General features: G+C 56.4%; 1 protein-coding gene across 3 annotated transcripts in view; it reads right to left on the bottom strand.

The window, feature by feature from the left end:
- KIAA1671 (KIAA1671 ortholog) overlaps positions 1–12,459 on the bottom strand; it is a 169,375-nt gene that overhangs the window by 50,377 nt on the left and 106,539 nt on the right. The window contains exon 1 of one of the 3 annotated variants that reach the window (XM_037052367.1): positions 7,632–8,927. The exons of the other annotated variants lie outside the window; for them this stretch is intronic. Coding sequence (XP_036908262.1) covers positions 7,632–7,916 — 285 coding nt within the window. The 5' untranslated portion in view covers positions 7,917–8,927. Of the gene's footprint in view, positions 1–7,631; positions 8,928–12,459 lie in introns of those variants that run through there. 3 annotated transcript variants of the gene reach the window in all.

The raw sequence follows: 12,459 nt of genomic DNA, 5'->3' as shown, positions 1-12,459 counted from the left end.
ACACCCCCCCGCACTGTGTCGGGGGTTCCGTGGGCGTTACCTCCTCCTAACCTCTGCCACCGCCTCGTAGTAACATAGCAGCCCCGGCTCCGCTTTACAGAAGAAGAAACGGGGGCACAAAGAGACCAAGTAGCCCCCACAAAGGCATACCCAGTGAGAGGCGGGCCCAGGGCTCAGGCGCACAGCTCGCTTTCTCACCCACCGTGGGGCGTGGGGGCTGGCTGGGCCTGGCCCCCAGGGGCCACAGGGGGCCTGCAGGAGCCTGGTGTGAGCCTCTTGTCACAGGCCATTACGACAATGGAGATGACATAAATCTACAACAAAAGAAACTGTACCGAAAGCCAAGGTAAAAATGTGTGCACAGTATCACTTCCCAGTTACTGCATGTCACTACTATCTACAGCCTCCAGGTCATCTATACATACAAAACCCGTGCAGGGCTAATACTGTGTAACAAGGACACCCTATGCACCTTTTCCCAGCTCTGTGTGCTAATTGGTGGCTGAAACGTCACCCTTTCTATACCACGGGAATAGACAAAGGCCACAAATCAGGACTTTCCCCCCTCAATTCTGGCTGTTGAACATTTACCAGCAGACCACCGTAATTGACCCAGCGTATCATTTCTTCCAGTAAGGAATTACGTGGACGACTCCCTGCGAAACAGCCCATTCTTCATGAAATCCAAAAATACCACATTCCCCGCGATACTGATCAATCCAGATTTCCTTCCTGAAGTTTCTGACTTCCTGGTGAGGAAGCAAGAGGCACTTGTCTGAACAAAACATCCGCGACCCAAAAACCCTGCGAGGGACAGAAAGTGAGAGTCACGGAGGGGCCTCCAGGCCCCAGAGGACCCCTCAGAAACACAGACAAAGACCTGCACACCCAGGCCCACCCCTGCAGGCGTTCCCAAAAGCCCCCAAATGGGGCCGCCTAACACGCAGCCGCAGGGGCTATAAACCGGAGTGGGTACACAGCAGCACATTAGCCGAACGGGCAACGCAAATGGTCTTGACCCAAGACCCATGCGGCTCACTTTTTTTTTTAAAAGGATGGAAAAAGACAGAAGGTTGGCAACTTTGTTCAGAAAAGCGGGGAGAAAAGACAGGAAGGAAATGCGTGTGAAGGCCAAGAATGGTTTTCACGGCTGTCAGATGGTGGGTGGGTTTTGTTTTTGTTCGGCTTTTCTGTACTTTCCCAGTATGACATGGGCACGCCCCACTTTCTTGGTCGGAGGGAGGAGAGAGGCGATGGATGCTGTTTTACCCAGGCAGAGCCCTGTGGAGGGAGTGGCCACACCCTTCGTCCTGCCCTGCCTGCGTGTCACTCCGGGTCTCTCCCAGAAGCCCTGCACCTGGGCACAGCCATTGGTCCCCAGTGGATTCATGAAGGGGCCATTGTTCTCTGGGTGACATCATTCTGCTGCCTGGCGGGTGAAAAGGAGACCTGAAACGGGGTGTGGCCAGCCCGAAAGGCCACAGCTCGTGCCGCTCGCCTGTCCGTGCCATGGCCGCGGTGCTGCTGGCCCACACCGGCCTTTGGGCTGCCGTGAGGTCCGGCACCCTGGTGTCACGCTTGGAAAGGCAACCCGAGGCCAGAGCACGTGGCAGGGCCCTGGACGTGCAGTGGCCGGCAGCATTTGGCACGGACGGCAAAAGATGGGGGCGGAGGGCATGGCAGCTGACCCCCACTCCCCGAAGCCCAGGTCTCCAGGAGGCATGTGACAACCTGTGCCTGGAGCACAGAAGGTGCTTAGTAAGTGGCGGATGCAGTTGTTAACTCCACTCTTGAGGTCACTCCCTGGTTCAAAACCTTACAGTCCTGAAACCTACCACCCTTTGCAGAGGCCCCAAGTCCTCTGCAGCCATGACCCTGCCCACCTGCCAAGCTCATCTTCTTCCCCCTCCCCCTCACTCACTTTGCTGCAGCCCCCCTGACCCCCCTGCTGTTTCTTAAACAAGCCAGGGTCTGCCCCAGGGCCTTTGCACTTGCTTCTCCCACTGCCAGGATGTTGTTCTTCCTCCAAACCTTCTTGGGGTTCAGCCCCTCACTTCATGCAGGTCTCTCCTGAGATGACGTCCCTGGTGACGCTCCCTGAAGTGTGGGTCCCGAGCCCTGTGACACTTTTCTTTAGAGCTGTGACAGTTTATCTGAGAATTTCTTGCCCATTTGTTCAGTGGCGTTTTTGTTCGCTGCATTTCCCTGTCCCGCAGGTCCTGCAAGAGCAGAGCCCTTGCCCGACCCATCCTCTGCCTCGCACAACAGAGGTCCTTGATAACTAAAGTCTTAGCAAGCAAATAAATGGTTTCTATTACCGTTATGTCTCAGGTTTTTCCATCTGGCTCTCTACAGGTGAAGAACCCCAGACCACCCTGGCCTGGAATCTTGGCATCAACTCTTAGATGGTGTGTAGCAGGGCCACGCCACTGAGCTTCTCCGGGCCTCAGTTTACCCATCTGTGATATGGTAATGGTGCCACCAAGCAGACACAAGCATAAAGGAGAGTGTACTTCAGGACGGCGGATAGTATGTGAGCTCCTAGGCAGGCTGAACACCATCCCAGGCCCTGGCAGTGCCCCAGTGAGCCAGGCCGGCCAAAGCCCTGGCCTCACAGGCCCAGCCCTCTCATGGAGAAGACAAGGAATAAATGAGTGGAGACTGAGCTCAGTGCCCGGGGGACAGGAACAGGAGCAGGGTGGAGAGACAGACGCATGGTGGGGACTCGCATCCTCCTCAGCTAGCCGGCAGCCTCCCCGTGCAGGGGCAGAGAGGGGAGAGAATTCCTGGCAGAGGGAACCGAGGGCAGAGGCCGATGGTCTGATGTGCGGTGACTGATAAAGAGCAGGAGGTCAGAGTGGAGGAGGAGAGTGAGCCTGGAGGGCAGCCGTAAGAGCTGAGGTCAAAGGGGGACAGGGTCAATCCCATAGGCCCACAGGCCACGGTCAGGAGCTGGGGCTTTCTAAGTCTGGGGTGAGTCCGGGGGATGACCTGGCCCCTTAGGTTGTTGGGTGGAGAATAGGCTGGGGGGTGGGACAGAGTAGGGGTGGTGAGGAGGGTGGGACAGACTGAACAGTGGCCTCCAAAAAGGCCTGTCCACATCCTAACCCCCGGCACCTATGAATGGGACTTTACTTGGGGGAAAAAGGTCTGCGCGGATGTAATTAACTTAAAGATCTCAAGATGAATTCATGCTGGGCTCTCCGTTGGGCCTGAAATCCACTGACAAGCGTCCTTCCAAAGACAGAGGAGAGGCCTGGTGAAGACGGAGGCAGAGAATGGATGGAGGCGGCCACGGTTCAAGGAATGCGTGAAGCCATCAGAAGCTGGAAGGGGCAGGAAGGGTCCTGCCCGAGAGCCCTAGGAAGGTGGCATGGGCTGACAACACCCTGATCCTGGACTTCTGGCCCCCTGACCTTGAGAGGAAAAGTTCTGTTGTTTCCAGCCCCCAGTGTGTGGCCGTGTATCACGGCAGATTCAAGAACTCAGTGCAGAGGAGGCATGGATGGAAAACAGGGCTTCTGAAGATGAGAGTCACAAACATCTCTTTACTTTGAAATCCCACTCGCTAAAACAAAGAGAGGGTTTATGTGTCTGGGGGTGGGGAAGACACTGGGCCCTGCTGAATATTTTAGGCATCCATTTCACTGTCATTGACGCAGAACCAAATACTCCCACTCAGCCTTCCGCTGGAGGACTGAATCCTCAGCACGGGTGGAGACGCTTAAACGGTGGATCTCCAGTGCAGGGGGGCTTGTGGGTCCATCAAGGCCGACACACCCCGCAGTGCTGGAGTCCCAGCCTCACCGATCCCAGCTGTGTGACCCCTGGCCTGTGACGTCGCCTCTCTGTGCTGCAGATCTCTCACCCGCAGAATATGGGCCCACACCCCACTTCCCTGAGGGGCAGGTGCCGGGCAAGTAGAAGGTACTCAGTGTGTAGGAGTCCTTCCTCTTCCTCCCAGCTCAGACCAGCGGGAAGAACACCCCAGCTACAGTCATCACTATAATCAACCCCCAACCAAGAAACACACAGCTGTGGTTCTCGACTGGGCAGGGTGGGGGCGGGCGGCAGGAGGTGACTTTGCTCCTCCAGGAGACCCTCTGGAGACATCTCTGGTGGTCCCTCGGGGGTGCTACTGGCATCTGGTGGGGAGAGGCCAGGGGTGAGCCTACAATACAGGAGATAGCTCCTCCACCCTCAAAGAATTCTCTGACCCCAGACATCAACATGGTGAGGCTGAGAAACTGACACACAGCGACAGGTGGATGTCTCAGTCCAGCCCTTGCTACGTTACTTTCACATTTATTTGTATTTATATTACTCACTCAGTGCTGATGTGTTTTTGTGATCCGCCCACTAAAAGCAGCTTGGCAAAGGCAGGGGTGGTACCTTCTGTTCACAGCCCCTTCCCCAGTGCCAGCACCCTGGTTGGTGCCCAGCCCACCCCGGAGAGACGAAAAGGCGAGTGAATGAGTGAAGACATACAACTAAACACGCTTCGTGTTCAGGGCGGGCCCGGCACCCAGCAAACCCCATGAGGGCTCAGCCGGGCTCGTCTCTCTCTGCGGGTGTGCGGACAGGTCCGGTCACCTAGGCAGGTGGGACTCATCCAGAGCCTGCACCCATCCCCCCAACCCTGAAAGGGAAGTGAAACGTACACTCGTTAAGCACTTCCTGCACGTCAGGTGTTTAACAGGTGCCAAGCTGTGCTGGTTCTTTCTTGCTCCAACCCACTGGACTACCCACCAACAAGTCCCAGGTGAAGGCCCACTTTACAGATGAGGACACTGAGGTGGAAACTCGTGATTTAACTTGCCTGGGGTCCCTCAGCCAGCACACGGTGCCACTGAGACTCCAACCCAAGCCTGTCCTATTTATTCCAAAGCCATCTTTGTAGGACGACCCTCAGCCCTGGAAACCCCTGCTTCCCACTGTTATTTCAGCCTCAACCTCCCGTGGCATTGCTGTTGCTCCTGGCTTCTGGAATGTTCTGGAATGTTCTGTCTGGCTTCTACATGGAGTGCGCCAGGTCTGCTGGGCCTCATACAGCGTGCCTCTTCCTGCCTTTGTGGCTCAGAAACAATGAGGTCTGTTTCCTTCATTCCCCCTTTTCTTTCTTGGAGGCAGAGGTAGGCCATTAGCAAATTGTTTCAAGGCTGGCTTTAGAAGACATTTCAGGGCACGCCTTTGAGGGTTACTTTAAGCCACAGATTCTTGTACGCTGCTCTGGGTAAACACGAGCCTCAGGCAGGATCTGGAGCTGGACGGATTATTTAGATAAATCATACACGAGTCCAAGCCTTAAAGAGAGGCCCTGCCCCTCTCGCCACCAGCTGCGGGTATTGCCACCGTCCCCAAACTCCGAAGTAATTGTCTGTGGCTCTAAAAATGTCCTCCCATAAAACAAATTTCAAAGTGAAATTCCCAGGTAAAAGGAATGTGTGTGGATTTTCCAGTTCACCAGGAATCTCTGAAAAAAGTGGTTCGGGAGAAGAGGTTTGGTTGTCACGATCGCCGGCTATGAAGGTGCACATACCGCAGGGTGTCACAGGATGGCAGGCGCCTCACTGCCTGAAAGTGACAGTGATGGGGGATGCGACCGGGAGATGATGGCGCCCCCATTTCACAGATGAGCACACTGAGGCCCAGGGACGGGAGAAACCCAGCTGAGGTTGCACAGCTGGCAGGTAGCAGGGCCAGGGTGGGCACCGGAGCACGTGTTCCCGTCCCCACTCTGCCCTCACCCCGCTGAGCCGGAACAGCGCGGCACCCAACAGAGAAGGCATCTGTGCAGAGGCCGTGGGCTCCGCGCCCTGAGGGATATTCATTTCAACCTCATGACCCCGAGCTCTACCCATCTGACAGAGCAGAAAACCAAGGCCTGTGAACGGGTCAGGTTTCTTCAGCATGGACATGGGTGGTAGAGTCGGACTCGAGCTTTCCACCCAGGGCCGGCTGGTGCTGGACAGTCGGCGGACACCTCATGCTGGAGAGGCAGGGACCTGAGGCCCAGGTTAAGCTGGTGTGCGCTCACTGCGTCGGAGGCGCTGTAAGGACGGCGAGCAGAGGCAGCAGTGGCCTGCGTGGCACTGACTTCACCCACCGTGCAGTGGCACCCACACGTTACACAGGCGAGGCCGATGCCCAGGGTCCCACGGCCCCAGGGTGGGAAGGCTGCATGTTGCCCACCCCCACACCCTTAACCACAACACCAGAGAGGGACCAAGAGACACACACACACAGAGGCAGAGATGGAGGGGCAGAAAGAGGCCCCTTTCCAGGGGTTGGGGGGGGACCTGTCTCATACATTCAGGCCCCACTGATCAGTCCAGGGCCACGAAGCAGCACAGATTCGCGAGATATGTCACATTCATGAGACACCTGTTTGCGTCTGACTGCTCTGGTGGCTGTGTGGCCCCTCAAAACTCACTGCACCTCTCCGAGCCAGCCAAGGGGGTGCCAGGTCAGCCCCTGCACCTTGGGGGCAGGTGTGAACATTTGCAACTTCAACGGCGCAGACAGGCGGCCTGGAACCTGCTGTAGCCAGGGCTCCGTCCCTAAATGCTGGGACTCGCTGGACTCGCTGGGACCATCAGGACTCGCTGCAAGGCCGGACCCAGGGAAGGAGCCGGCTTGGCCCTTCGCCCGTCCTCAGCCTGCTGAGAATCAGGCCGACACGGTCAGGTATGACAATGCCAGCCCCTCTCTTCGAGGTCAGTCCTGGTCACTGATGTGGGCTGCCCTGAAGTTCTCCAGAAGTCCTGGAGAAATCCTTATGCCAGAGACAGTCCAGGGGTAGGGGTCTCGGCCTGGGGCTGGAGCCCTGGCTTTGCCACTCGCTTTCTGTGCTACCCCAGGCGGGTGCTTTCCCCCTCCCGGCCCACCTCTCCAAATCATGGGCAAAGTCCTTGAGATGGCATCCACACCATCCCCCAGCAAGACACAGGCCAAGTCTTTAATCATTAGCTGTCATTTCAGCCTGTCTGCCAAGCCCCATCAAGCCTGTCAGAACGAGAGACGGTAAAGCCCCGGGACCCAGCCCAAGGCCCCGTCCTGGCCGACCCACACCAAGCCCAGGATCAGCGCTGGTGGGCAAGCCCACCCACCCCCTGGGGTCTCCTTAGGTAATCAAAGGCAACCTTGAGACTTCGAGTGATGGAAAGACGACAAAACCCACAACTCAATATGCACACGACGGGACACTCAGCCGTCCTGGGAGGGTGAGAGGAAACGAAGCAGGTGTCAACTAATCCTCCCTAAAAATAGGGGAAGACGAGCGTTTTTTGCCAGGAGCCAGGCTGTCGGCACTCAGATAAATCATCCGGCAGAGCCAGCCGACTCCTGCCGACTCCCTTGCTGGCCCATCCCCACGGACAGGGGATCCCTGATAATTTCCCCGCCAGTGCGGGGCACAGAGTGACTCCGCTGCTGGGGGATCGCGGCCACATGCCTCCTTCCCAGGTGTGGGGAGCAGGAAACGGCGGGGCTTGATGGACAATCATTCTGGAAGAGGCAACTTCCCTGGCTGGGTCTCTGGGACCCCCCCCCCCCCACCGCCTGGGGAATGTGGGAGGGGAGGAGTTTTGACTGCTGTTTTAATACTTAAAAAAAAAAAAAAACAAGCTTACAAAATCTGGTGGCTCCGAATCCGGGTGCCTTTTTCTCAGGGAAGAAAACCTCTGCTGGCTGCGTGCTGAGAAACGGCGGAGAGATTCCCGACTCCGGGAGGCGAGGTGTCGGAAGGATGAGGTGCGCTTGAAGGGGGTCCGGCTGGTGGGCTCCCCACTGGCCCGCTCGTGGCTCACCGTGGTAGTCACTAAGTTGAGGGCATCCTGGAAGGACCTCCTCACGGTGCCCATCCACTGGGTCATGTGGGTTTGGGCCACGGTGAGTTTGTCCCCCAGGTAATCCATGGGGCCGGCAGGTGCAGGGAAGAAGCACTCGCAATGCCAGGGCCCCCCCCTCTTCCCACTTGCCGCTCCTGGAAGTTTGGGGCGTGCTCGGAGAGAAAAGCCAGCAGCCCTCTTCAGCAAAACCAAGAGCAAATCCACATTGCCGAGCTAGAAGGCAGCTGGCTGCATCCACGGATCTCGTTTAGAAGAGAGTTCAGGGTAGGGCTGGGAGTCCACCTGCCCGCGCTGGAAAGTCAACACACGGGAGGTCCAATATCCAGTCCCTGGTGATCACCTCACTGAGTTGGCTGCGACCAGGAGCTCGAAGGAACCAGCAGCACTGGCTCCAGGGCGTGACAGTCCCTCGAGGTGGGGGGAGGAGAAGACGGTGGCCCTGGGCACCCTCGTCCTCACTTTCCCCCAGGTAGGCGGCCCCTCCCAGGAGCGCACTGGAAGGACCCAGTGGGCAGGCTACTAGCTGCCGCTGCCCCCTGCCCAGCTGCCCACAGCTGGGCCCCGCTCACCTGACCCATGCAGGTTTTCTGTTCTCTGGCCAGAAATTCCAAACCTGTAGGCCGGCAGGCAGCTAGCTCATTTCCGGAGGCAGCCACCAGGGCCCCCGGGTCCCCTGGCTGAGCAGCCCGGGATGACATCAGTCCCTGTCTTATCGAGGGGCTTCACTGCCCAGGAATGCAGGAGGGGCCTCAGGGAGGCAGACGCCCAGGGAGCTGACGTCCGCCCCCATTTTCCCCCCAAGTCTCAACTCGCTCACTGTCCCACGGGACTGACAGTGACTTCACGTGCCAGGCTGCCTGCCCGCCCTGTGCCCTCACTGCAGGCGTGGGGAGATGCAGCCAGGCGCGAGGCACTCGGGCGCATGTGTGCGTGTGTGTCTGGGGTCTGGCGGCCCGGGAGGCTGGGACAGTTAAGAAGCTGCCTCTAGGGTGACGGGCCAGCTTCCTGGGACCTCTGGCTAGCTGTCAGTCTGTCTCCCTCTGGTGGCCTGTTTCTCTGTCGGGCTCTCTCCTCCCTCTCCATGTGTCTCAGTTTCTCCCTCCCCCTCTCTCTCTCCGCCCCCCATCTCTCTCTCCCCCTCGTTTTCCCAGCCTTCTCTCCCTGCCTCCCTGGAAGGCAGCACTGAGCCAGGTGAAACAGCCCTGGAGGTCCCCCAAGGAAGGAACTGGGCTGGGCTGTATTTCAGTACAGGCGGGGTTGCCATGGCAACCCTGGGGCACAGCATCTGCCCCATCCTGGGCGGGCAGGCTCTTAGCACAGGAGCAAGGGGAATGATTCATGTTTACACTGGGTCACATGAGCTCCTGGGTTTTAACCCTTACGGAGCTGGAATAGTTGAAGTCCGGCGGGGGGAGGCACGTGACAGCGGCACCTGAGACCAGCAAGGGCTGTCAGGCAGGGTCAGCAGTAGTGGGGGCCGGGGGAGGGCACACTTGCTGCTTTCTCCTGATGCCCCCCATGTTGCAGATGGGGAAGCGCAGACTCAGAGATGTGGATTCACTTGCCCAAGGTCACACAGCAAGGGTGCCTGCCACCAGGGCACGGACAAAGGCAGTTCCCTCCCACTGTTTTCTGGATCCGAGAGGGCACCTAGACCAGGGCTGGAGCTCAGTAAATATTTACAGTCCAACGCTGGAGTCCAGATCAGTCTCACTGCATCGGGGTGCTCTCCCCCACCTGCGTCACCTCAGCCTTGAGCGAATATTTGTTCCCTAGACACTGAACAGAGGGCTCCACTCGAGAGAGTGTCTGCGAAGGCATCAGATGACACACGTCTCTTTCTTCTCTAGACTCCTTGTCCTTGCGGCCTTTCATTCAACCACTCTTTCCTTCCCAGCTTCCCTCCCTCCCTCCCTCAGAGAGCGCCTCCTCGGGGCCAGGTGCTGGTGCAGACACGGAGAACGGTCCCTGCCGTTGAGGCTCACAGGCCAGCTCACTCCAGTGGTGGCTGGTATTTACTACAGTGTGAGTCCCCGATGCCATCCCAAGTGCTCCCAGGAATTAACTCATGAACCTGCGTGTGAACCCATTTTACAGAGGAAGAAACTGAGGCCCAGAAATTCAAAGTCATCTGCCAAGGTCACAGTGTGGTAGGCAGCCTCCAAGATGCCCCCAGTGATCCTTGCCCTGTTATTGATACCCTGGCGTGGTCCCCTGCTACCACGGCGTTAGCCTGTGTTCCCAAAAGAAGGAGGCAGAAGTGACTGTGTGTGACATCTCTGGCTAGGACATAAAAGGCGCCACAGCCTCCACCTTGCTCCTTGAGATCACACTGAGGGCAGCCAGGCACCATGCAGTGATGACGCTAAACAGCCCTAAGGACAGACCCCATGGACGGAGTCGGAGGCCCCGCTGACCTACAGCACTCCCGAGCCAGCCACGGGAGGGAACCACATTGGAGGTAGCCCTGCACCCCAGGTCAACCCTCCAACCGTGGCCCTGGTAGGCAGCCTGCTGAGACACCCTGAGTCAGAGCCACCCAGCCAAGCTGCTCCCCAACTCCTGAGCCACAGAAATCACAAGAGACATGAGTGCCCAGAGGCAGGCAGTGCCTGGACCATCCGGACACCAAGGGCTGGAGCAGAACCTCGGAGAAAGGGCAGGGCAGCAGCCAGCAGGCCCTGCATGTCAGGACGCCCCGCCCATCACACAGATAAGGAAACCGCAGGGCCCCGGCCACCACCTACACACACAGCCTCCAGGTGCCCAGGCCTCCTGGACCCCAAGGCTTGTCACTTTCCTCACACAGCGTGTACACAGTCAGCCTCCTGTGGCCACTAGTGACATCATAGCCCTGCTCCCTCGCCCCGTGGGATAGGAACTTCCAAATGAGAAAGAGCTGAGTCCTGCCCACACCAGGAATAACTAAAGAGCTGGAAAAGATTATAGCTTTTGAACAGATAACTGAGACACAACGGGAACAACCTGATGGGAACCTTCGGAGGGTAAAGCGTTCGATCACAGCAGTCGGTAAAATATCTTTAAAATGATAAAACCTGGTATTGGCCAGGTTGTGGTGAAAGAGACACATTATGTCCACAGCAGATGGAAATGGAAGTCAGCATACATTTCCTGAAGGGAATTTAACACCCCAGATCCAAGGTCTTAAAAATAATGGTGTGCCAGTTAGTGACATACAGACTAAAGTGTGCTGACATCTCTAACTTACTTTGAAACGCAGAAAGGAAAAACAAGGTATACTAAAGAATGAATAGATGGCTAGATTTCTATAAATAACCGATAGCAAAGGTCAGTAATTACAGAATCTAGCTGGTAGGTGTATGTGTGTTCCCTGCACGATCTTTCTGTATTTTGAAAATTTTCATAATAAAATGCTGGGGGTGGGAGGACATGCCTGCGATTAGACCCTGAAGCTTATGGCCCAGTCCCACATCCTGTAACCCGCCTTTGGAAATGAGAATGAACTATGCAGACACTTTGTTACGAGGATATTCAACACACTCGTGTGTGTGTGTGTGTGTGTGTGTGTGCATTTTTTTCCCAAAAAATTAGTCAGAATCGAATTGTCCAACACAAAGAGGCTTGCTGGGCACAGCGCTGAGCTATAATGACATCAGAGGCAAAAGGGGAAATCAGTCATACCAATCCTGTCTTTATTTACAACGTCGATCATCATGGATTTGGGCATTCATTTTCATTTTTTTTAAATACTGCATCACAATATTCTTTACCTTGATTACTGATATTTGTTGGGTGCCCCTTTAAAGTCTGCGTCCTAGGTGAACGCCTCAGTCACCTCATCTTAGTCCCAGCCCTGGATTTGCTAAGTCAATATGGTATCCTGATTCAGGGCTTGGAGACCTGCCTCCAGCTCTTATTAGCTGTGTGACCCTGGGCAAATTACTTGACCTCTCTGATTTTCAGAGATGAAGTCATCCAACTCATTGCTGTCCTTGACGCCTTCAGTAGCACTTACTGTCTGCCACGCTCTGTTATTGCAGCTACTATTACATCATCTGCTCCTCTCAACGCTGAAACAAAGTTGATACTGGGATTACTACCCCCACTATACAAATGGGGAAACTGAGGCACCCCTCAATGACCAGTCCAATGCACGCAGCTATTAGGTGGTGGAGTTTGCTCCCCCCACCCCCCGCCTCATACCTTCGACAGGACAGAGGGTGCTCTGGCCCTCACCAAATCAGTGGGACAGAAGACAAGGGTCTGCAAGAACAGAGAAGCCCGTGTGGCAGGCAACGTCACACAGCTCCGCTGCCTCCCACCAGCAGGGAGAGGGGTGCAGGAGGGAGCCAAGAGAGGCCAGATTGCTTGCTCGTCCCCTCCAGCCTCCCGTTCGGTACAAAGTGCTCCAAGAGTGTGACTATAAAAAGCGCCCCTCTCCGAAAACTGGGCCAGTGCAGGCACTCTCTCCTCCAGGGAACTTTTTCTGCAAACTCTTCTGTTCTCTCCAGGAAACTCCTGGGAGGTTGCTGGGCATCAAAAAGGAAAGAAAGCCATCTCCTTACATAATTAATCCAAAAAAGGCTGGAGGAGCTGCTGAGATCCAGGAAACCAGCGGGAATTTGGT

This window comes from Sturnira hondurensis, unplaced genomic scaffold, assembly GCF_014824575.4.
Source record: "Sturnira hondurensis isolate 20B ecotype Veracruz unplaced genomic scaffold, ASM1482457v3 Scaffold0007406, whole genome shotgun sequence".
Taxonomy (NCBI): Eukaryota; Metazoa; Chordata; class Mammalia; order Chiroptera; family Phyllostomidae; genus Sturnira; species Sturnira hondurensis.
The sequence above is the reverse complement of the archived record's forward strand: the minus strand, read 5'-3'. Positions and strand labels throughout refer to the sequence as shown.